Genomic DNA, 21,280 nt, shown 5'->3' on the forward strand with positions numbered 1-21,280 from the left:
AAGTTGTGGTCAGATAACCAAGCGATGGAGGTTTGCATTTTAGTACGTATTTATTGTTTTCACTGGTGCGTCACACCGAAGTGAGGATGGAACAAGAATAGAAAAGGAAAAGGCCAACTCAGAAACACAGTAGGCATTTAAACATAAACCGCAAAAGTCTTCATGAGTTAGACACAAACACAAAAGACTGTAAAAAGTTCATGCAGACGATTCTACTTTCTGATATGAGATTTTAAACATTATCTGAAACTATAGAGCATAAAGGATAATGTATGGTGGGTTAATAACAATCTCTTGTCCTACATAAGAAAAAAGGATTTTCAAAAACAGTTGTTTTCACTGTGGAAATGTATAAGTACAATGTCAGAGGAAATCTGATTGATATAAACCGTATCAGCATTTGACATTTTGTGACCAATAAACGAATGTAGCAAAATATATATTTTCTTTCATGGATGGATTTGTAGTATTAGCAGTTTAGGTATACACCACATGTACCGATATCTGGATAAGTTAATGGGAGGAAGAATAATAAAATATTGGCATACAAAGTGACAACAGGCACAACAGGAGAATAATTTATAATTCATGAGCTTTTTCAATATGCGGAAAAACCTATGGCCAGAGCTCACATTTGGCATTTGCAACAAGTCATATGCACATTTTGAGACAGACAAACACTAATGTCAAGCTGTTCTTCCTCTGGTTAAATGTAAACTGGAGAATAACTGAAACAAGCCCTTAGGTGTGTGCTTACAACCATCATACAGTCTCCATGACAGCTGCCATCTCCTTGAACTGCTTGTGAAAGTTCTGCAGAGGACAAATTAAAAAAAAAAAAAAATCTCACAATTCTAGCCAGTAATAAATGACGCCAACAACACTACATTTAGATTAATACAGTGAATACGGACCTGGAACTGTGGAATGGTCATCTCGAAAGACCTCTGACAAATATGTCCCGAGGGTTCGACGACCTTCAGCAGCAGACAAACGTACGGGGAGTTGAGAGATCGGCAGGTGTCGGAGCTCACCGCCATGCTGAGCTTCCACTGCATGTCCACTAACTAAATAGACACAGCAAAACAGACAAAGAGTTGAAAACAGGCAAGTTGTGTGTTCAGGTTGTTAGAAAATATTTACAAAATTTGGATTACAGTACCTGGCCGATGCTGAAAATGGCCTGGACGTCCTGCTGAGCATGGACTGATGCACCGTGTTCAGTCCACAACCTGTGCAGCACCTGGAGCGAAGCTTTGGGCCACTTGCTGCTGCCGTCTTCCAGCCTAGACACAAGCTCATCTCCCGAGATGTTGCTCTTCCCAGCTGATCTGGTGACACAAAAGTTAACTATCACACCTTACAGTACAACAATGTGCTTCCTCAGGTTATGACTTGGGACTTTTTTGACAGGCTTATAATAATAAATAAATGTGTGCAAACATGACAGAAGAAGTGTCCAGCAGTTATATAATTACCAAACTTGCAATGACAGAAAAAAAACGTACCTGAATGTTAACAAAAGAAATCTGATAATGCTCTGCAGAGCTTCATGGTCAACTCTGACTCCCGCACTCTGAAATCTCTGCTCAGAAGAACAATAACAAAAACAAGTAATGAAAGAGGAACTTGGGAAGCTTGGTCACTATGTGTTTAAAAAAAAAAAAAAATACACAAGAAATATTGACTCACATCAGATATTTCAGCTGAATCCACTCCTCTACCCTGCCCTTGAAGATAAATCAGAATGTGCAGACACTGTGGAGATCACATTAGTTATCAGAACTACAGCGGAACCTGTAGAGGGCAACAACACCACATCCTGTGCAACTTGTGCAGCGCCTGGCTGCTAAACAGGTCGACAATTAACATTTTCACACGGTATTTGACACCCAGTTGTTTATCTCACTGGGAAGGTTTGCTCCACAAGACATCCCTCCTGTAACAAGTCTTAAAAAACCTGACATGAGATAAATCACAAGTGCGTACGGCAATCAAACAAATACTAGAGGCTAATAATACTGTGACAAATGCTCTGCGTGGTGCTCCTATATATCACTCATTTACATATTAAATCAATACGAATTCATTTTGTTCAAATTAAACTTGTCATTGGCCTCCCTGTATGGAGAGAGAGAGATATATATATATATAAAACGTGAGGGAGTGTATACTCACTGCTTCTGCTAACAGATCTGGAGAAAGCCTGCAGATGTTGTCCACACTATTGCCGATGCCTGGAATACAGAAGTGAAGCAATTCATCTATCACAGGGTTTCCCCATTTATTTTTGGAACCCGTAACCACCGGACTCAAGATGCTCTGTGGTCATGAGCTCTTTTTTTACACGTCATCTCCCAGGGTGTCATGTGAGACTGACTATGGTAAATTAATGTTATCTACTTGGACAGGCAGGCCAGAGCCATATATATATACATATATACATATATATATATATGTATATATATATATTCTAATCTGTCAATGATTCCTAAAATGATGTTATCAAATCTTTATGACAAAGAAATATAATTGAGGTATTTTAGATATTTTTGTTTGACCATTAACTTTGTCATAAATAACGATAAATAAAAATACAACCAAATATATAGAACTTGAGTTAAGAAGATCTGATACCGATATGTCTTTGACAACCTATATATCTAACACATACAGTATATACACATAAATATTAGTATATTCTGTATTTTAATTCAAGTAATAGATATTGATATATTTGAGATAGTAATTAAGGGAAATGAAACGCCAGAGGATGATAACCAGGACCAACAAATAAGGTCAAATATTAAAGATATTTATACAATAAAAATACTAAAAAATACAGAAGATTTTTTTTTTAAATATAAAACAATGTAACCTGGACAGGTAACACAGTGACAACTAGGGATATATACTTAAAAATATAATATTGATATCCTATCATTCACTTGGTTAGAAGATATTATAAAAATACTATCAGAAACATTACGTTATACGTTTTATATATATATATATATATATATATAACATTAGTTAGTTATATTGTGGTGTTGACATGAACTTCTGTGACTCGAATGTCTATTAATAATAACAATAATAATAATAATAATACATAAGAGGAACATAATAAGGCTAAGGGCTAGGTAGCCTGTAGCTAGCTAATCTCTGAAGCTAACGCTAACGAATGAATTAGCCTATATTCCCTGGACGGTATATTAACACCCCAGCGTACTCGTCCCCCTGAGCATAACTACGATCTGCTGACAACAATATGAACTAATATAACACATAGTTATTGACATGTTACTCACCACATGCTTCCTCTGATGCTCGCATCGTATCTCTCGGTCAGGCGCAGCAGGCTTGGCCGCAGTGGTACTGTTGTTGTCAGGCAGGATGTTACCACTTTGGTGACTTTTTAAAGAAAGTGTATTAATTATAACTATATTCTACAATAAACGCCCAAAACCCACCTGATGACAAACAGAACGACTTCTGTCTCTAAACAACTTCCTCTATACTTCTTCTTCTTTTTCATCTTATTTGGAGGGTGGCAACCAGCGTTATGGTGCATTACCGCCACCTACTGTGCTGAACTCTATTCTTCTTCTTCGTGTTTATTATTGGTATTTTTTATTATCCTAAAAGGTGCGTACCGCCACCTGCTGGATGGGAGTGTTCTTCATTGAGGTCCATCCGGGTCCTTCTCAACAACAGGGGTATCAGGAAGGTTTTTTTTTTCTGAAAAAAAAGATATAAAAAGACGACATCACATAAAAGCAAGTCTATAGAAATGGGTTTTTAAAAGTGACTTAAAAGAAGGCACAGACTCTGCCAGCCTTATCTTTGACTTACAATATTTATCCAGCAGAGGAAGCAATTGCACTCAAGATGCTTCAAAAATAAATAACATGACATAACATATAACTTTCAAAAACGAATGGATAAAGACAGGTTGGATGTTTTAATGATATAATAATCATGATCCCTTATTTAAGAGAAGCTCTGGTATTCACCTTGAGAATGGAAATCGAAAAATTAAATGGATGTCTCTCCTTTGGAGTTGCGAGTTATTTAAGCAGGACAAGATGTATTCTAATATTTGTTGAAATGTTCTGACTGGCTTGAACACCGGCTGAACACCGTCCTGCAAACATTTGGGGAAGCTACGGAAGAACAGCGCCCCCGTGTGGTGGTGGTGTGGTGGTGATAGCGCGACACACTGAATCGCCTGATTTGGGGGATGTTGTATTAACATTATTGCGATTAGTATTTTTACTTAAGATTTGGAATTTAATCCAAAAAATTTATCATTAAATTGACATTTAAAACGCAAACGTAATCACGTTATGGGAACTAAACGTTCAATGCCGTTAGGAATCCCTCTGAAACACGCCCACGACCCTGGATTGGTCCACTGTGAGACCGACAATATGGTTATAAAATTAAAAAAAAATCCTTAGTTTTACAGACAAATAACCGTAGTAAGGCTATTAAAAATATAAAATCACGATTTATGATTTATGATGTATCTGGTTGTGTTATGAAGTTCAAGTCGTGGTGTATTTATGGTTTATGAAGAACCGGACACCCCCGCGTTTTTACCCTAAATGTCAAAGTGCACTTTCCGGATGCGGAAGTGATTTGCAGCTGTCAAACAGATTTTTTTGTAAAATCAGCTTCAGCTCGCGGCCGAAAGACCAAAAAACTCACTAACTTACTTGAAAATGGACTCTCCTCGCTGGCTGCCCCTGGAGTCGAATCCAGAAGTATGTACCGTCGATAATCTTACCACGTTTTCTCCCCTTTTCTTTTTCTTTCTCCTGTTTTTTTTTTTTTTTTTTTTTTTTATCGCAGTCACTCACGAGCATGTGTGGGCCGCCGGTGTACCGATGCTAGCAAGAGAGAGCAAAGCTAACGCCGGTGCAGCAGCAACAACAACAACAACAACAACAACAATAATGTGACTAACGTTATTTATTTGTCTTTTCCATTCGTGTCTTGTGTTTGTCCTGTCGCAGGTCATGACAAAGGTGAGTTATTTCCCCCTGACCGACTTTGACAACAGATGGGACGTGCAGACCGAGGCACGCGGGCCTGCTCCCCCAGCAGCGATGCTACATCCCATGTAACATTTCTATTAAATAATAACTTTTACGGCTGTCAGATAGACATATTGACAGGTGATGGGCCCGGAAGCACTTGGCTAGAATGTAGGAGCAGCCTGTTGAGATTAATATCTAAAATAACATTTCACATTTCACATGGTTTGATGCATTTTCATGCATATTTACCAGCCTCTGATTTGCAGTGGAGGTAAACAACTAGGAGAAGAGTACAGTTACCTGACTCAATCCTAGAACCATATTCCGATTTCTTGCGTTTGCACTGTCCAGATGTTGGACGGTTCTGTATCAGTCTCTAAATGCAAAGGGTGTAGCTGTCAATCAGAGACAACCATCACTGGATACTATTGTAATTATTTATAGTAGAGGATTCACAAGAGCCATGCAATTTGTCATTTATTATGTGGAGATACTGTCGCGTGTTAAACTTACTCACTCCTAAATTCAGGTGCAGGGGTAATTGTTTAGTCAATGCCCTGCAGGCTAGATGAACGCTAAACAACTTTTTTGCCAGTTTATTTGATACATTTAGCCAAAACTGCTGTGCATGTTTTTTCATAAATTGTACTTTCAAGAAGGTTATGATGTCAAAGGGGAGTTGATGAAAGCTTTCTGGTTAAATCTGAGGATGTAGTTTGTGGTTTCGTTGCGTAACCGATACCGACAGGTGTTTTCTGTTGTTTTGTTCACTCCCCTTTACACTAGTAAAGGAGGTTGGGTTAAATAACGGAAATGCGTATCTGTAAAATGTGCTGCAGTTGAAAAGCACAACCTCCACAACCCTCTATAAGAGGGTTTCAACAACTGTAGATGCATCTAATAAACTGGCAACCGAGCGTAAATGTATTACAAAGTTTCCACTGGAGAATAAAATAATGAAATGACACTTACTTGGGTTTAATTTGAGCTTTCTGTCCATGTTTTCCCCATCATTACCATCAAAAATACATAGTTTACAGGAAACTGGACGTTGATAAATTATGTAAATTATAGTTTAACTAATAGTACTGTAAAAGTATTTTATTTTGAAAATCATCCATCAGAGGTTTTGATGCTGGTAGGGCATTTATTGTCGAAGAATGCATTAATAATTAACTTTTTCTTAATGTCACAGGCACGTGTTTCTGGAGTAATGTAGGAGTGAGTTGATTTTGGTGATAATCATGAGCCAGCTACTTGTACTTTCAGTTAATCGTGTGCTAGTTGTTGTTAGGTTATTTTTATGTCTTTATATGCAAAACATGATAACTCTCAGCTTCTGTGCAGTTTGTCAATTGTTTGGGTATGAAGCCAACCTGGCAATTCGGAGACGTTTATGGATTGGACCCAGAGCTTCTCGGCATCGTACCAAGACCCGTGTGTGCAGTGCTGCTCCTCTTCCCAGTGACAGAGAAGGTACTTTGGTTTATTCCTGCACCATCTTTGTTGATTATTCATTCATCAACTTCGCGACCAGTTAAATCGTAATAGACGTCTTCACATTGTGCATATTTCAGCGCCGGATGTCTGTGCATGTTGTTGTGCGAGGTTAATGTTTTATGCCATTCATCCGAAACAACGTTAAACAAACACATCTCTGTCCAGTATGAGGCGTTCAAGCAAGAAGAGGAGGAGAAACTGAAGGACCAGCGACAGGAGATCTCTCCTGACGTCTACTTCATCAAGCAAACCATCGGTAATGCCTGTGGAACGATAGGGTTGATCCACGCAGTGGCGAACAACCAGCAACACCTGGAATTCGGTGAGTGTTTCAAACAGGATGGAAGAGATGGGAAATATTCCTCTGTTTACAAAGTCACAGTTTGTATGATTGTACACTTGATCACGTGAGGGTTGAAACTACTGTAGGATTTACGTTATGTTTATTACGCCTCACAGTGTAATCGGGTTTATTATGCTTTGCGAAATCATAAGTATTGTTGATATGACAAAACCTGTTAGATGTAATCATTGTGACCCATTGTATTATTTCATTTGTAAGATTACATTTGTCCCAATAACAGCAGCAACATTAGTACATAATCGCCTCCTACAATATCTGTGTTCTGATTGCGGACAGTTTTCTCTTGATTTTACCGGATGTTCTTCTTTTCACCTCAGATGGCAATTCTGCCCTGAAGACGTTTCTTGACAAAACCACTAAAATGACCCCAAAGGAAAGGGCCGCCTTCCTGGAAAAAGATGAGGTAGGAAAAAACACTGAAGAGCAAATCTTTGCTCAGGGATTGGGAACGATGAAGAGGTCAGAGAGACACACATGAGTGAAAGACGCCGCTAAGGTTTTGAATTTGTTTTGCTCTATTGGTCACATAAATGAAGGGTTTGCACTTCTGGAATATATTTCTCAGGCAGTGAGGGAACAATGGTTTGCCCACAGGTCTCTCTAACTGTCACATGAGCTCTACCAGTATCTTGTAATTTTACTTGCTGAGTGATGTCGAGATGGAGAAAAAATCATCTATGTTTCCTAGTAACATTATCCAATGGAAAAATTTGAATATGTAACAGCTGCATAGATGAAAAAAAATACATCATGAAGTAATATAAGAAGATTTTTTTTTCCTACATCTTTTTTTCAGAGTATACGTGTCACACACGAGTCGAGTGCACAAGAGGGACAGACTGAGGTTTGTATTGAGTTTCACATCATCTCTCTTTTCTACGGTCGCTTCTGACAAAGATGTTTTCTGTTTATTACTTTATGTAAAAATCATGTGTTGAACGGAACTAAGCAGAACTTTGTGATTGTATCTTGTCTGTTGCAGGCTCCAAGTTTAGATGACAAAGTCAATCTGCATTTTATAGCTTTTGTGAATGTCGGAGGGCAGTTATACGAACTGGGTAAGTTCCACATGAGTGAAGAATTAGTTGTCATTTTTATGTTGTTAAAATTACTTTCAATAATTTAATCGCGCATTAAAAACATATCTTTTTTTATACCTAGATGGACGGAAGCCTTTCCCCATTATCCACAGTAAAACTTCGGAAGATACTTTTCTGGAGGTGCGACATCACAGAGTAAAATAGACATGTCAACATGAAAAAATATCTGTTCAAGCAGAGTTGCAAATCATCTTTTCCCTCTTGTTGCTCCGCAGGATGCTGTAGAGGTTTGTAAGGTCTTCATGGCTCGGGACCCGCAGGAGGTTCGTTTCACCATCATTGCCCTTTCCAAAGATTCAGACTGAGGACACTCCCTTGTGGCCAGAGAAAAAACATTACTGCCAAACATTCTCAAGTGCTGACTTTATTGGAAAATTATTTTTTTCTTCTTCTTCAGAGTACTTAAGAAAGGCATGTGGGGGAAACTGTAAAAAAAAAAAAAAATTTAAAAAAATCAGGGATTTCATTCTAAAGAAATGTTCCACTTTTTGTTACGGATTATTTGTTGTGCATTCAATGTAATTGAAAGACAATTTAGGTGCTGCTGTGCAAATTACTCAAAGTAATTCTTGCTACGATAAAAATCTTCCCGTTCTTTAACATCTCTAACTGTAATACAGACATCAGCTGCACTTACACTGCACTAAAGTGTGTTTACTGTACATGGCATGTTTGGATTTAAATTGACGAAGAAAATTTAAGATTTCATTTCATTTCATCATGACCGAGGGAATTGAACTTCTTTTATTCTGGGTTCAAAGATACATTCTGAATGCAGTGATTTGGTTTTGATCATATCTATCTAACAACATGGTCAGGAACATGTTTTGCAAGGCTTTAATTTCAGTGATGGCTTTGAGGAAATACGAAAAACAGATGAGGCTTAATGCTGCTTTTTGCGTTAATGGTATTACTAAAAGGTAAAAAACAAGACAAAATTATTTCCCTGACGTGAGAAATTCTCACTGATCATCTGTGTGGTAGGTGCCTACATTTTTGTAATAAGAATTAGAAATTCTGTCAAATAAAAGGAACATTTATTAATCATGTCTTTCATTGTTCTTTGATGTGACACACATCCTAGCCGTCTGCAAATATGGTTGTTTGACATTTTGTGTAAATTCTATTTTCGCAGGTTTAGGGTGAGCGAATTTTAACTACTCGATATATTGTTGAGTATTTCTAATCAATCTATGGATAATTTTCGAAGGTGATCATAACTTTTGGATGGAAAATTTGAATCTGTAGTAGTTATAACTTTAAGTAATTATAACTTTAAACAAATTTATATTTTCCTTTGAAAACGGTGCCATAGAAGTGGAAAGTACAGTTGCCTATAGTCGAGTGAATGTATTTTGTGACTTGCCAACCACTGCTCTTGATTCCATATTCCAAAGTCACAGTTTAGTTTTTCGAGCCCTGCAATGCGACCTGGCCACCGCTGGGTGGCGTCACAGGAAAGAAGTTTGAGAACGGAGAAGAGACGAACTCTTTCCAGTAGGAGAGTTGGTTCAGACACAGAAAGTTTTATTGGTGTGAATGTGTTCAGTGGTCAACAGACCGCAGACTTAAAGTTGTTTTGAAGTTGAATCGTAGCCTGAGAATATATTTTTTTGTGCCCACTATTGTGCCTCTTGCCCGCTGTTCGGGGAACCAGTGAAAACCTGGAATCAAACGAGCCTTCCAGGAGGAGGAGGAGGAGGAGGAGGAGGAGGAGGAGGAGGGGGGAAGAAAAAACAACACTGAAAACCTGAGTTCAGATAGAAGCCGCTCAAGGACCCGTGGGTGGTCCCCGGACCCCACTTTGGGAAACCCTGCTCCTGCCACAGGAGTCTCCAGTTTACGCAGCGTAAAAACCTGCTGGAAGGAGAATCTCTCCTGTCGGTGAGTCTCTGCACCAGCCGAGGTGAGCTGAGGTGAGGTCGACGTCTCCTCGGACCACACGGTCGGTGCGTAAAGGTGTGCGTAAACCCAGCGGACCGCAGGCGCGTCGGATGAGAGAGCAGGTAGGTGATGCCAAGGGAGTGCGTGACTCTGTTACACCTCGCATTCATGCTCCCGACGAGGTGGGTGGGAATGAACAATAGGGAGGCATATTTCGTGAATGAGCAGTTTGGTTTTTTTTTTCCAAGTGTCCGCCTGATTGAAATGTGCCGTCGTTGATGTCACCGCGTCATTCCAGGAGCCGACTTGGCCCCGCCGGTGCAGCTCGGATCATACGTTTCTGTGATGGAGTGGCGCGAGCAGTCCGCGGTCGGCTGCGACGAAGCCTACTTGGAGGCGCAGAGATGGATTGAGGTGAGTTATATAAAACTAATAAACTATCTGAGGAGTTTAAAATGTCATCTTCTGGTGATCACCATTTATAAGTGGTGGGTTTTGTTTTTGTGCTGCTGTTGTGTGGATTCAATTCAGAGGCTTTGGAGTGTATATTTGGCTCATCGTGAGTTTTCATAAAACAGCCTGAGGTCTTTTAAAAAAATTTTTTTACCTTCAGTACATCCCAGATTGACAGCTACGTTACTTAAAATTATGACTGTAAGCTGATCAGGATCCCTCAGCTGCTTGCCCCCCCTGGGCTCCAGATAATAGTAGCCCTGGACCAGGAGATGTATGGAGGCATGCGTCACCTTTGACCTCCCGTCTCAGGTAACTGGGTGAGATCAATGCTAGAAATCTTTTGGCTTCTCCGAGCGTTTGCCTCCTTATCTTCTCTGTATCTTTCCTCTGGAAAAAGTAGCATGTCATTGCGGTTTGCTCGCTCCTTTCATTGTCAGATCTTGCCTGAACCTGCTTTCCTAATGTCCCTGGGGCTTCCAGGCTCCAGTTGCATTAAGGTATAGTGGGAAAAATAAGCAGAGGCAATTAAGAAAAAACTTGTGTGAATGACGCAAACTGTCTCTCGTCTACTGTAAGAACAGATCAACCCGCATTCATGGAATGACGGGAGCTTGGAGCTTTGCGTTCTTTTATGACAAATGAATTCAATGTTTGGAGGTGAAATTGCAGATTTAGGTATCAGAAATGGATTGAAATCTTCAAAAAGAAAAGGTTGTCCCACTGTGTGGCATACATGATGTTCATGACAACTTCTGGAAAACGTGTAAAATACTGACTAAAGGTTTCAACAGGTGATTCATTTTCTCTGGCAAAAAAATGTATGTTTATGGTCCTAATGTGCCCACTTTTCAGCAATCAAAGTAAAAAATAGCTCGCAACACACACACATACACACACAAGAAAACGATTCCCCAGCACTTTCAATAACAGTGCCTTTTTATTTCTCCAATGTCAAATTATCCAAAGTTTCCACCCAACCTCCTGCCAGACCCCTCATTCTTTCTTTTTCTCTTTACAAGCGGGTGAAATTATGTTTCCTCGTCTCGCAAATTCTCTTCCCAGCGGGGCGGCGTGGAGCTGCTGCATGGCTGTAACTAAACAAATATTGTTCTAATTTCATGAGGGGGTGAATCCGAATGCTTTGGATGTGACATCAGTGTCTCTCGCGCTCGCACACTGGCCCATTGTATGGTGGCCTCGGCCCCCGTTGGACTGCGGTGGGGGGCATAATCTCAGGCAGGGCGCAGGAAGATTACGGGGAGAGGGAGCAGAGGGCATGAACAAGCTGAGCAGGTATGGAAAAGGTGTTTGGAACGTGGAGCTGTTGTAGCAACAGTAAATGCATGAGAGCTGTCGGGCAACGGAGGGAATACGAAGGCAATCGGAGACCCTGCCCTGGCACGAGACGTAACAGTTTTCCCCTCAGAAGAGAAAAAAAAAACCCTTTGTGGCTTTCTGTGGATTCTGTCACTGACTGATTAACAAGCTGCTTCGGCTTCACAGCGCTTTTAACCAGAGGCATGTGTTTGTGTGTGTGTGTGCACGGCGAGAGGTCGGTGCTGTTAAAAACTTAACTAAATGGTCTGGAGGCTGTCACATGGACACATTCCTGCATTAGCTGGCTGTGGCTGTGAACGTAGCCCCCCCCCCCAGAGCCGGACGGCTGTCGGCACAGGGCGCTGTATGTGCTCCACGACCACAGGGCCTTTAGTGGAATAATAGAGGCCCTTGTTAACGTTGGCGGAAAGGCTCCAAGTGTTATTATGACAATCCAGAACAAGTGGCAGTGTTCACGCGGCCGGCGGGTCAGAAGATCACGTATGTGACGCCGTGTATGTAAACACAAACACTGCACACGGCACTTAGTCATCAGAAGTTGGTTTCAGTGCTCTTTGTTGTTCTGCTGGAAACCGCTGGTTTCGTGTCAGACACATCATTCCATTTTTTTTTTCGGTTGAGGGTTGCGGCGGGCAAGCTATTAGTTTCCTTCGCTCACTAAGGTGTTGCCAAAAATACTTAGAATACCTCCTTCAAACAGGTTTTAGGGCCGAGCCTCTCTTCAGCCATCGATCTGGTGGAAGGTCGTGCAACATCGCAGGCTGTAATCCGTAAACGATTTCGTTCCAGTTTTGATTTTTGCTCCCTTGCGTTCGTTTGTGGCTGCTTGAAAGGGGCCTCGTATTGTGTTTCCCACATGCCCTGAGAACAAAGCAGCAAATCACAGGTAACACAATCCTGTTGTGTAATGCTCCTGTTGTTTTGTAGTAACACACTGGAACAACTCCACGCGTCCTTTTGTTTTTTTTGCACGCTTGCATCTAGGCCTGCAACTTGTTTCGTTCAGCCAACAGTCAAAAACACAAAGATGTTCAAGTTACAAATGGTATAGGACAGAGACAAGCAACACGTCTTCGTGCTTGAGAAGCTAGATATGTCCAATCAAAATAATCCTCCCTACATTTCCATTTTTCTGGGGTGGCAGCAAGCATTTCTCAGAGATGAGTATCTCAAAACCTCCAAATGAAACTAAAACAATCTGCGTGGAAAGAGGCCACCAGAGGTAAGTGAGAAAATATACTTCAATAAGCCAACAACCCTAATGAATTCGCTCACAGATTTTCCATCCATATCCTCTTTATTGTGATTTTTTACCACCCCTCTGTGGTCCAGCAGTCATGAACTGTTTTCCACGACTTACGTCACTGTGTTGTTCTATAGCTGTGACGCGTTCGATCATCAGTCACCTCACTGTTGTGCCATTTAAGTCTTTTTTACTGTTTTCATAGTAAGCAATTAGAAACCTTTCCACATGCACTCAGACGTTCACACGTGAAGCAGGACCTCACACGAGAGGCCAAGTTACACAACTACGTTATTCTGATGTGTTCATTTTTTTTTTTTTACGGCACTAATGGCCTCCACTGTGTTCTGTTTGTCTTGAGTGAGAACCCTGAAACAGTTGGCTAACGTCCCTGTTGCCCTCCGATGACCCACGCTCCCCGTTCCTCCGCAGAAGGAACAAAGAATTTTGGCAACAATTATTTGGGGTGGGGGGTTCAGTGAGGGGAGGGGGGGGGGGGTTTCTGCATCCGCAGAAACCTTGAATACTGATTTGCCTCAGTGCCCAGGCATGAATAAACAATAGCTGTGGTCACGGACCCGGAGACTCTTTGATTCCTCTGATTATTTGGGTTCTACCAAGACACCGTTCCTGGTTCGCTGCAATGATAATAATTGATTTTCACACATTGTATCAGAACACTGCGAGCACACGTGATGAACTCTGAAGACCCACATTTTGATCATTTTGAATGTGTGTGTGTGTGTGTGTGCGTGCGTGTGTGTGGGGGGGGGGTCATCATGAGACTCCACACGTTCGGCATTCTTGAGGGCGAGCTGTTTTTTTGTTTTTTTTAAAATCGCCGCCCCTTATGCATTAAATCTCCCTGTTCAATCGGAGCACTAGTGTGTTGCCGCAGATTAGACTTGTTATTCCACATGGCAGATTCAACAGGGGAGAGAGAGGGAGAGAGAGGGCACAGCGGGCCGGGTCGGAGGGGAGTTAATTCCTCTAATGTCGGGGATAGAGCGGAGAAAAGAGTTCTGTAACGTGCCAGGTTGGGGTCCCGCCCTGCACACTTGGGCGAGGAGATTATATCTTAATCAACCCGTTCATTGTGGTGGGCCGATGCAACTTTCGATAAGAAAACGTGAATTAAAAAAAACAACAAATGCAACAAACACCTTTAGTAAGCTCCACCGAAACGGGCACTGAAACTTACTGTGCTCTGTCCACCTTTGCACGCATGTGAACCGCAGCTGCGGCCCCCATGCACATGCTGTAGAACAGTAGGGGTCAGGATTTCGTTTGCCAACGGCTGCGTCTCACCGACAACACGCTGCACTGGAGGGTTTTGTCTGCTGTGTGTGTACACGAGTGTGTCTGAGACTTAGAGTGTCTGTCTGCGTTCCTGTTTCGTGTTTTCGCCGTCTGGTTATGATCGTATATATATACATACGTATATTCTTGTCAAGCGGAGGAGGAGCTGTCCGAGACCATTTGCGTGTAGTGTGTTGTAAATAAAATAGGAGCATTTCCCAACCGTGGCCTCATCACGTTGTGCATTATGTTGTAGCATTGTCGCAAACAATTGCTGTGTCAAAGCTCTAATCTCGTACGTCTATTACAACACCACCTAATTCTCTTGGAATGATGGGTATTTGAGGCCTTGCCCTTATCTCAGGTTACCCAGGGTGTGCACCGAGGTGAGGTGTACTTCTCTTTTAAAAAATAATGATAGTGTTTTCCCCTTAATCCGTCCACTTGCTCCAGTTTCTCCCGTCCTCTTCAAAACGATGGCCTGTACTTAACTATGACAACGATTGTCCCGACCTTTGTCCCCTTCCTCTTGAAAGGAAAAGGAACAAAACCCTTGAACCAAATGTACATTTCACCAATTTGGTTGGCACAACCTGTCCAACTTGTTTTGCTTTGTGCGTGTGTGTGTAAGTATGTGTGTGTGTGTTCGTGTGTGTGTGTGTGTGTGTTCACTTTTGCTAATGACAACTATTCTTCCTTACAGTATTGCTGCAGTGTAATGTGTGTGCTCATCTGCCCTGTTGGTTAAATCAAACGCAACACAATAGTGTTTTTATATTTATATTGCTGTAGTTTCTTCTTAAACACCACTTTGTTTTGATCATTATCAAAATAATACACACTCCGTACACAGCACTTAATCTTGGAGCAAAAAAAAAAAACCTGCTCGTGTAGTCATCCCAAAATTCAGGACAATTTAGCAGAATACCTCCAAAACAGATTTCAGATAAATATATTGGAAAATTGGACCGTTTAAGATCCAAAATCTTTTATAACAAGGTTTACTTGACAATGCAAGATAGGGCATTTTGAACATATGTGATATTCACTCATGAGGTACTGCAGTCACTATGCATGAAATGTAAGCATCCATTCGTAACATATCCATATTTATGCATTCGGGACGCACATCCGTGTGCATATTTTAAAAACTTTGTAAAAATCACAAATACAGTTTGGATTGTGCAGAAGTGGTGGAAGTAGACACTGTGATTGTTGTGAGCGGTATGCGTTGGATTCATGCGGCTCAGGTGCTGATTGGTCAAGTGGTTGATTGTGGAAACATTCCAACAGAACAGGAAGCTCCGTCGAGGAGTGGCCGGCGACATGAATTTCATTTTCACAAACTTGCAGCTTCTCAGATTGTAGATTTGTTGAAATGTACAGACACGTTTTAGGTTTGCAATCAAGGATGTTGTTTAGTTCTCTGTGGACTTTGTGTATATGCACGCGTTCAAGTGTGTATACCTGAACCTCGTGCAGGCAGTGGGTGCATATTGGCATTTGGTGTTCCTGCAGCGGTGGCTTGAGATCATGGGAAAGGCATGAGGCTTGTAACACAGCGCTGTGCTCCCTCCAGATGCTGCCATAGCCTTGCGGCTTGGGCAGCCTGGCTGGCTCCAGCGCAGTTTTAGCGCCACTCTCCCCCCTTTTTTCGCGGCGGCTTTTTGCATTAAAGTGAGAAGAATCGAAAACCGTTGCAGAAAACACCCAAGGAAAAATACCTGAGGGTCTGTGCTCAACTCTGTCCCTGAGACACTGTAGGAACGCAGGAGGAAATACCTCTAACTTCCTCTCCTACTGTTCCCAACATCCTACCTTTCTTCTCCAGCCTCCCCACCAAACACACACACACACACACACACAAACACACATACCCCCGCCTCCTCGCCTCAGCCAACCCTTCTTGCTATTTAGCTCACTGTTTTTGTATCCCTTCTTTTTTTTCTCTCTCTCTCTCTCTCCAGGCAGTAACCAAGAAAAACTTCGGGAGCAGCGACTTCCGATCAGCACTGGAGAATGGCGTTCTGCTGTGCGAGTAAGTACTCTGCTCTTACCAGGCGCCTCTCTCTCAAGCCGCTCACTCGTACGGAACACCCTCCGCTCTCCTCCGGGTCTGCGCGCCGGCGTGAGTGTTACTGATATTTCCCAGGCATGCCCCATGCCGGGGCACTGTTTGTTTGTCCGTCGGCCACATAAAGTGGGCCACCGCTTCGGCACAATAGGGGACGTATTACGCAGTCACTTGATCTTTCCGGTGTCAGATCTGCCCTCTGCGGTTCTTGTTTGAGAACACAAAGTGTGATCTATTTCTGGAGGAGCTGTGTTGTCTGCTTAACAGATGTTGCAGATCTGTGGACGGGCAGATTGCCCTCCTCACTCGGATGAGAGCTGCGGAGAAGCTGTGTCGTGAATGGGAAGCCACCGGCCGAGACCACATCGGAGAGCCGGGGCGCCCTGCTTTCTCATTACCCCTGGGCGCATCAAGAGTTTTGATGAGTTTCAGAGGAACACATTTATCCGCGCAGAATCGGCATTCACATTGATGCTCCCTTCTGAGACTTGCGGCTTTTCCTCAGATCGGGGATGTGTGTGTGAGACAGACAAGTTTAGCATCATGTCCTCTTGTACATATGTGTCAGGGCAGCACTCCTTGATGGACACGGCGGCGAGATCTGCACGGATCAGCAGGAAGCTGTAATTGCCGGCGGCCCATGCAGAATCTCCCAAACCTCTATTGGCGTCGGTTCAGAGAAGATGCCCCCTCGTTCTGCTGATTTGAGCCTCTCTCTCTGTCTCTCTCTCTCTGTCTCTCTCTCTCTGTCTCTCTCTCTCCGAGGACAACAGAGACACTTTCATTCAGAGAGCTGTCCGTGGTTTTTTCTCAGCGTGAGCCAAGTGGAAGACAGAGATTTAATCACTGTCGCCTAGAAAACCCGCCTCCTTTCCCATTGTGCTGTGGTTGACCTGTCACAACTGTTTGGAAAGTTATGTTTAGCGTGGATTGCACACGTAATTATATCCTACTTACCTTGTTACAGTGTGTATTATTTAATTAAATGATTACAGATCTGTGCTATTTCGGGTCTTGTCCTCGCCCACAAAGTATTCCATCCCCCATCCCATCCCCTCCCAGTCTACCTGCTGAGACAGAAGCAGAAAATAAACCCACTTGCTCTTGTTTAGCCTCATGCTGAGCTTTTCATTTTTCTTTAAAATGCTAACTATTGCATTGTTCTACAGTGGATTTAACAACCCAACAGTTTATAAAATAGTCCCATTCGCTCCCCCTCGATTAGCCACATCATTAACTGTTGTTTACATACTGGTGCAATAATATAACATTGTGTAAGAAGCCGTTTGGCATATGAGTAGTTTTGATTCTTTTTTGGCGGTTTAGAGTGCGAGCTGACATGATTGGTTGATTAATCTATTAGTCGATGTAAGAAAATGAATCTGCAACTCTCCGGATCATTGTCCAAGCAAAAATGCAACTCTTTGATTATTCCAGCAATTGAAATGGGAAATCTTGCTTGTGTTTCTCGTCTTATATTATACCAAAGTGTACATCTTTCATTTTTGGGGGGCACCTGGTAGATTATAACAGGTGATTTTCACCATTTGCTTAGTTTTCTGAGGATATTTCAAAGCAAATGATTTTTGTCATTTTACTTATAAAGGTGTTTTTTGATATGGAAATTTTCATTTGTCTTCAGCCTAAGAAGCCCGTTCAGTATACTTTAAATGACACCAACAAATGTCATCCATTAAAGAATCCAAACCGTTTTCTCTGAGATGATATGTGGTGATTCACAGGTTTGTTTGGGGCTGTTTCAGTAGAAGAGGGTGGGCTTTAGTCTGTTTACAACATGGTGCGGCACTCGCCATTTACTTAAACCGGAGCCAGGTGGCCGCCATTAAACCGAGTCGTAAACACACAACACGGAGGCTTTGCAACCAACTTTTTTTGTTCGTTCCTCGCCAGTTACACCAGTCAATGGCCTGGTGCCCCCCCCCCCCCCTTCCTTTACATAACGTTCTGTCTCCTTCTTCTGCCCACAGTCTAATCAACAAGATCAGGCCTGGCATCATCAAGAGGGTTAACAGGCTGCCCACACCTATTGCTGGACTGGTAAGTCGTCCTCTTCTTTTCATCATTCGGCCTAAATGTGAGAGATAGGATGATGTGAATCTTTTAACCTCGGCAGCTTATCCTGGTTTTCTTCCTGCAAGTTGCGTCTCCTGTTATTTTCCACGTTCCGGTAGCGTCTGTCGTGGGGTCCGTGCGTGTTAAGATGCGAGAGGAAGCGGCGAGAGAGACGCAGCAGTTGCGGTGCCTGGGGACAGGTCTGAGAGTCGTCTGCCTCAGTGGCTTGTCGCTCCGCATATCCGTCCGCGCTACTGAGTTCCGCCGACGTGCGTCTTGAAAAGGCCACCGCCGGCATCTGAGTGCACCCTGAATATGAGGCCTGCCACGCTCGAGGCTGCGCTCCGTCAAAACCAGGGGAAGAAGAACTGGAACCAGAAAGAAAGTCTTTGATAATTGGTTTTTTTTTGTTGTTTTTTTGATTGAGCGATGGGAGGCCTGAAGGTTTTTGGGTTCATGTCTGTTCACCTTTCTCTCCCTTGACACTATCTTCATGATATAAGCAGCTCGTGGCCCAATGCTGCTTGGAGCCACGGTGACTCAGTTGAAATAAATGTTTTGGGAGTGTCAACATACAAGTTCTCTGGAAGTAGAGGGTAGAAAACTCTTACCTTAAAACCCATCCCTCACAAAGCGCTCTTGTGGGAGTAATTGAGTCCAGCTGTCTAGAGGAATTATAGAGCACCCCAACCCTGAACCGGGGAGTGTGTGTATGTGTGTGTGTGTGTGTGTGTGTGTGTGTGTGTTGGTGGGATCAGCAACGCTCAACATGTTTGGCAGGACAATGACAAGCTGGCAGTCGAAGAAACAGCCTGGCACTCGGGCTAAAATTGTAAACAGTAAACATAGTATTTTTCGGGCCCAGACCCCGCGCCGTCATATCTGTGTTACGACATGAATCACATTTCCTGCCAGTTTGTTTTTGGACTGCCGGTAACATAACGGTCTGGGACACCTGCTGAGGTAATGAGGTAAAGTATCTCCTCCACCAGTAGCACTGGCGTGGTATTTCTGAGACTTGGACGTAAACCTTAAGCAGCTTGATCATAAATTCTCCCGCAAATGTGAAGGCTCCTGGTTGGCCCCCGCAGCGATCAGTTGCTGCCAACCGCACGGAGAGAAGTGGAGAGAGTCTCTGCAAACAAACACTACTCACTCTCTCGCTCTGCTGCGAGAGAGAAAAGCTTTTCTCCCCAAGTAGTCAAGTGGTGTTGATAAGATTCCCTGGTCCCGTATCTCTCATCCCATGTAAATATTTTAGCCGTGCTTTCTGACATTCCAAAGCAAGTCAACCACACAATGAATATGTTTAGACGTTCATCCCCGCATAATGCGGATTATTGCAGAGGCTTTGTCTTAATGTATGCCACCGAGTGTTATTGGAGATTCCTCTTGTGTTCTGAATTTCCACAAAGGCCCGTATAGAAGAAGAATTCAGAATAAACAAGAGGTATGTCACAGTTGATGGTTAATGACTGTAATCAGTGCTGAAGGAACAGGTTCTTTCAAACACACCCCATTTAACACCGGGTATATGAACATTTTCTACCATTATGCTCATCACTGCCTGTTTTGCTTTGCTCCCTGAAGGGATTTCAGCACTCCAGAAATCCAGAGCAAGAATCATCTCTGGCAGAACGAAGAGCCCAGTGAGGGGAAAAAAACGGAAATCTGGTGGTTTTGTGGAATATTTAGCAACATTGGCTCCAGACCCGGGCCTATTCTTTGGCTTCGCTCGTGTCCAATGGAAATGTTTCCCATGTCAGCAGACTTCTCTGCCTGTTGTTGATCACTCCGTGAGCTGTGGGTTGGAGTCACGGCAGCCCTGGTCCGGGCCCGGCTCTGCCTTTACCAGTGCTGGGCGGGAAGCCTGAACATGAGCTGGGTGGGGGGGTCTGGACGTGACCGACACGTTACCGACATTCAGATTGCGCTGGATGTTCCCACACGTTACCGACTCCTTGGTGAGCTTAGGTAGCGGTGGGAGGCGGGAAAAGAGTTTTCAATGGCCCCCGAGGGAGTTTCTCCTAAATGTCTGTGTAATCATCTGGGCGATGACAGGCGTTTTGACCACGTCTCGTTACTGCTCGGGTCCATGTTATGACTGGACCGGGACCGTTAGAGCGCCATCCTTCACTGGGCCTGTTTCAGGAGTGCTCCATCTCCTCTCGGCCTATTGTGGACAAGATTGGGAAAATGTGCAGCCTGATGTTATAACCGCAGCTTTGCTCGGTGCCAGGGGTCGGCGGAGGGTAATTCTAGAGCATGGTAAATCTTGGACGGAGGAAGGCACTGAGTGACGACTATGTGTCGGGGAAAGGCCCTTCTAGTATCAAATGGGACACCTTTTGGAGTCGGATCTTTCCGTTGCTTTGTTCGAAGTGCTTAAATCGGGGGGTCCTCAATTCCGCATGAGAGGATTAAAAGGCTGCTGGATGGACACGGCATATTTAGCAGGATTATGTGCAGGCACAAGTCAGCGTAACATTCCTTCTACATCATTATCTCTGCATGTTCTGCGACTGACAGTTGGGCTCTGAGTTTGTTAGTAACGAGGCTGAATGACATTCATAGCCAAGGCGGTGAGGCTGTACGCACATCTAACATGCAAATCACTCCCACTGCAGAAGTTGCCTGTCCTGTAATGCTGTTAATGCCGTGTTGCTAGTTAACAGTCAGAGGAGTCAGCTACATGTACTGTATGTACTGACTGTACATGCTGTATGAAACAAGTGAGCATTGTGACATGGACAAGTGAGAAGAGAGGAGAAAAAAATACGATTTATGCCTGTTATCAACTCGCAGGAGAAGATAAAATCTTTACTGTGTCATAATGAATAAACAGTGACCCCCGGCGGCCTACATTCAAAGGAGGAGGGGTTTGATCCTTGACCTGTAGGGGCC

General features: G+C 43.0%; 3 protein-coding genes across 20 annotated transcripts in view; 2 read left to right on the forward strand and 1 right to left on the reverse strand.

Annotated features, from left to right (window-relative positions):
• Positions 1–31: 31 nt before the first annotated feature.
• Positions 32–3,606, reverse strand: commd6 (COMM domain containing 6). 3 transcript variants are annotated; one of them, XM_035650996.2, is made up of 8 exons: positions 3,474–3,606; positions 3,312–3,378; positions 2,179–2,237; positions 1,693–1,758; positions 1,509–1,585; positions 1,163–1,331; positions 915–1,067; positions 32–813 (listed from the first exon to the last, which is right to left on the reverse strand). In XM_035650996.2, the coding sequence occupies exons 2-8, from the start codon at positions 3,334–3,336 to the stop codon at positions 763–765; spliced, it is 600 nt and encodes a 199-aa protein (XP_035506889.2). In that variant the 5' UTR covers positions 3,337–3,378; positions 3,474–3,606; the 3' UTR covers positions 32–762. The 3 variants fall into 3 exon arrangements, with proteins under 3 accessions (XP_035506889.2, XP_047193043.1, XP_047193044.1); XM_047337087.1 differs by having other exon boundaries at positions 3,312–3,547; XM_047337088.1 differs by having other exon boundaries at positions 1,163–1,326; positions 1,693–1,730; positions 3,312–3,542.
• Positions 3,607–4,620: 1,014 nt separating this feature from the next.
• uchl3 (ubiquitin carboxyl-terminal esterase L3 (ubiquitin thiolesterase)) lies at positions 4,621–9,053 on the forward strand. 2 transcript variants are annotated; one of them, XM_035650995.2, is made up of 9 exons: positions 4,621–4,769; positions 5,022–5,033; positions 6,393–6,521; positions 6,711–6,867; positions 7,227–7,312; positions 7,706–7,753; positions 7,892–7,967; positions 8,071–8,129; positions 8,225–9,053. In XM_035650995.2, exons 1-9 carry the CDS (start codon positions 4,728–4,730, stop codon positions 8,312–8,314), a joined length of 699 nt encoding a protein of 232 aa, XP_035506888.2. In that variant the 5' UTR covers positions 4,621–4,727; the 3' UTR covers positions 8,315–9,053. The 2 variants fall into 2 exon arrangements, with proteins under 2 accessions (XP_035506888.2, XP_047193050.1); XM_047337094.1 differs by lacking the exons at positions 4,621–4,769; positions 5,022–5,033 and adding an exon at positions 5,054–5,128.
• A 697-nt stretch (positions 9,054–9,750) lies between these two features.
• The window catches only part of lmo7a (LIM domain 7a), a 46,407-nt gene continuing 34,877 nt past the window's right edge, over positions 9,751–21,280 (forward strand). For 8 of the 15 annotated variants that reach the window (XM_035650928.2, XM_035650933.2, XM_035650943.2 and 5 more), the window contains exons 1-4: positions 9,752–10,015; positions 10,192–10,307; positions 16,197–16,267; positions 18,292–18,361. In XM_035650928.2, coding sequence (XP_035506821.2) covers positions 10,239–10,307; positions 16,197–16,267; positions 18,292–18,361 — 210 coding nt within the window. In that variant the 5' untranslated portion in view covers positions 9,752–10,015; positions 10,192–10,238. Of the gene's footprint in view, positions 10,016–10,141; positions 10,308–16,196; positions 16,268–18,291; positions 18,362–21,280 lie in introns of all 15 variants that reach the window. The other 7 variants (XM_035650940.2, XM_035650932.2, XM_035650935.2 and 4 more) reach the window with 3 other exon arrangements.

The sequence above is a fragment of the Scophthalmus maximus genome, chromosome 14 (assembly GCF_022379125.1).
Source record: "Scophthalmus maximus strain ysfricsl-2021 chromosome 14, ASM2237912v1, whole genome shotgun sequence".
NCBI lineage: Eukaryota > Metazoa > Chordata > Actinopteri > Pleuronectiformes > Scophthalmidae > Scophthalmus > Scophthalmus maximus.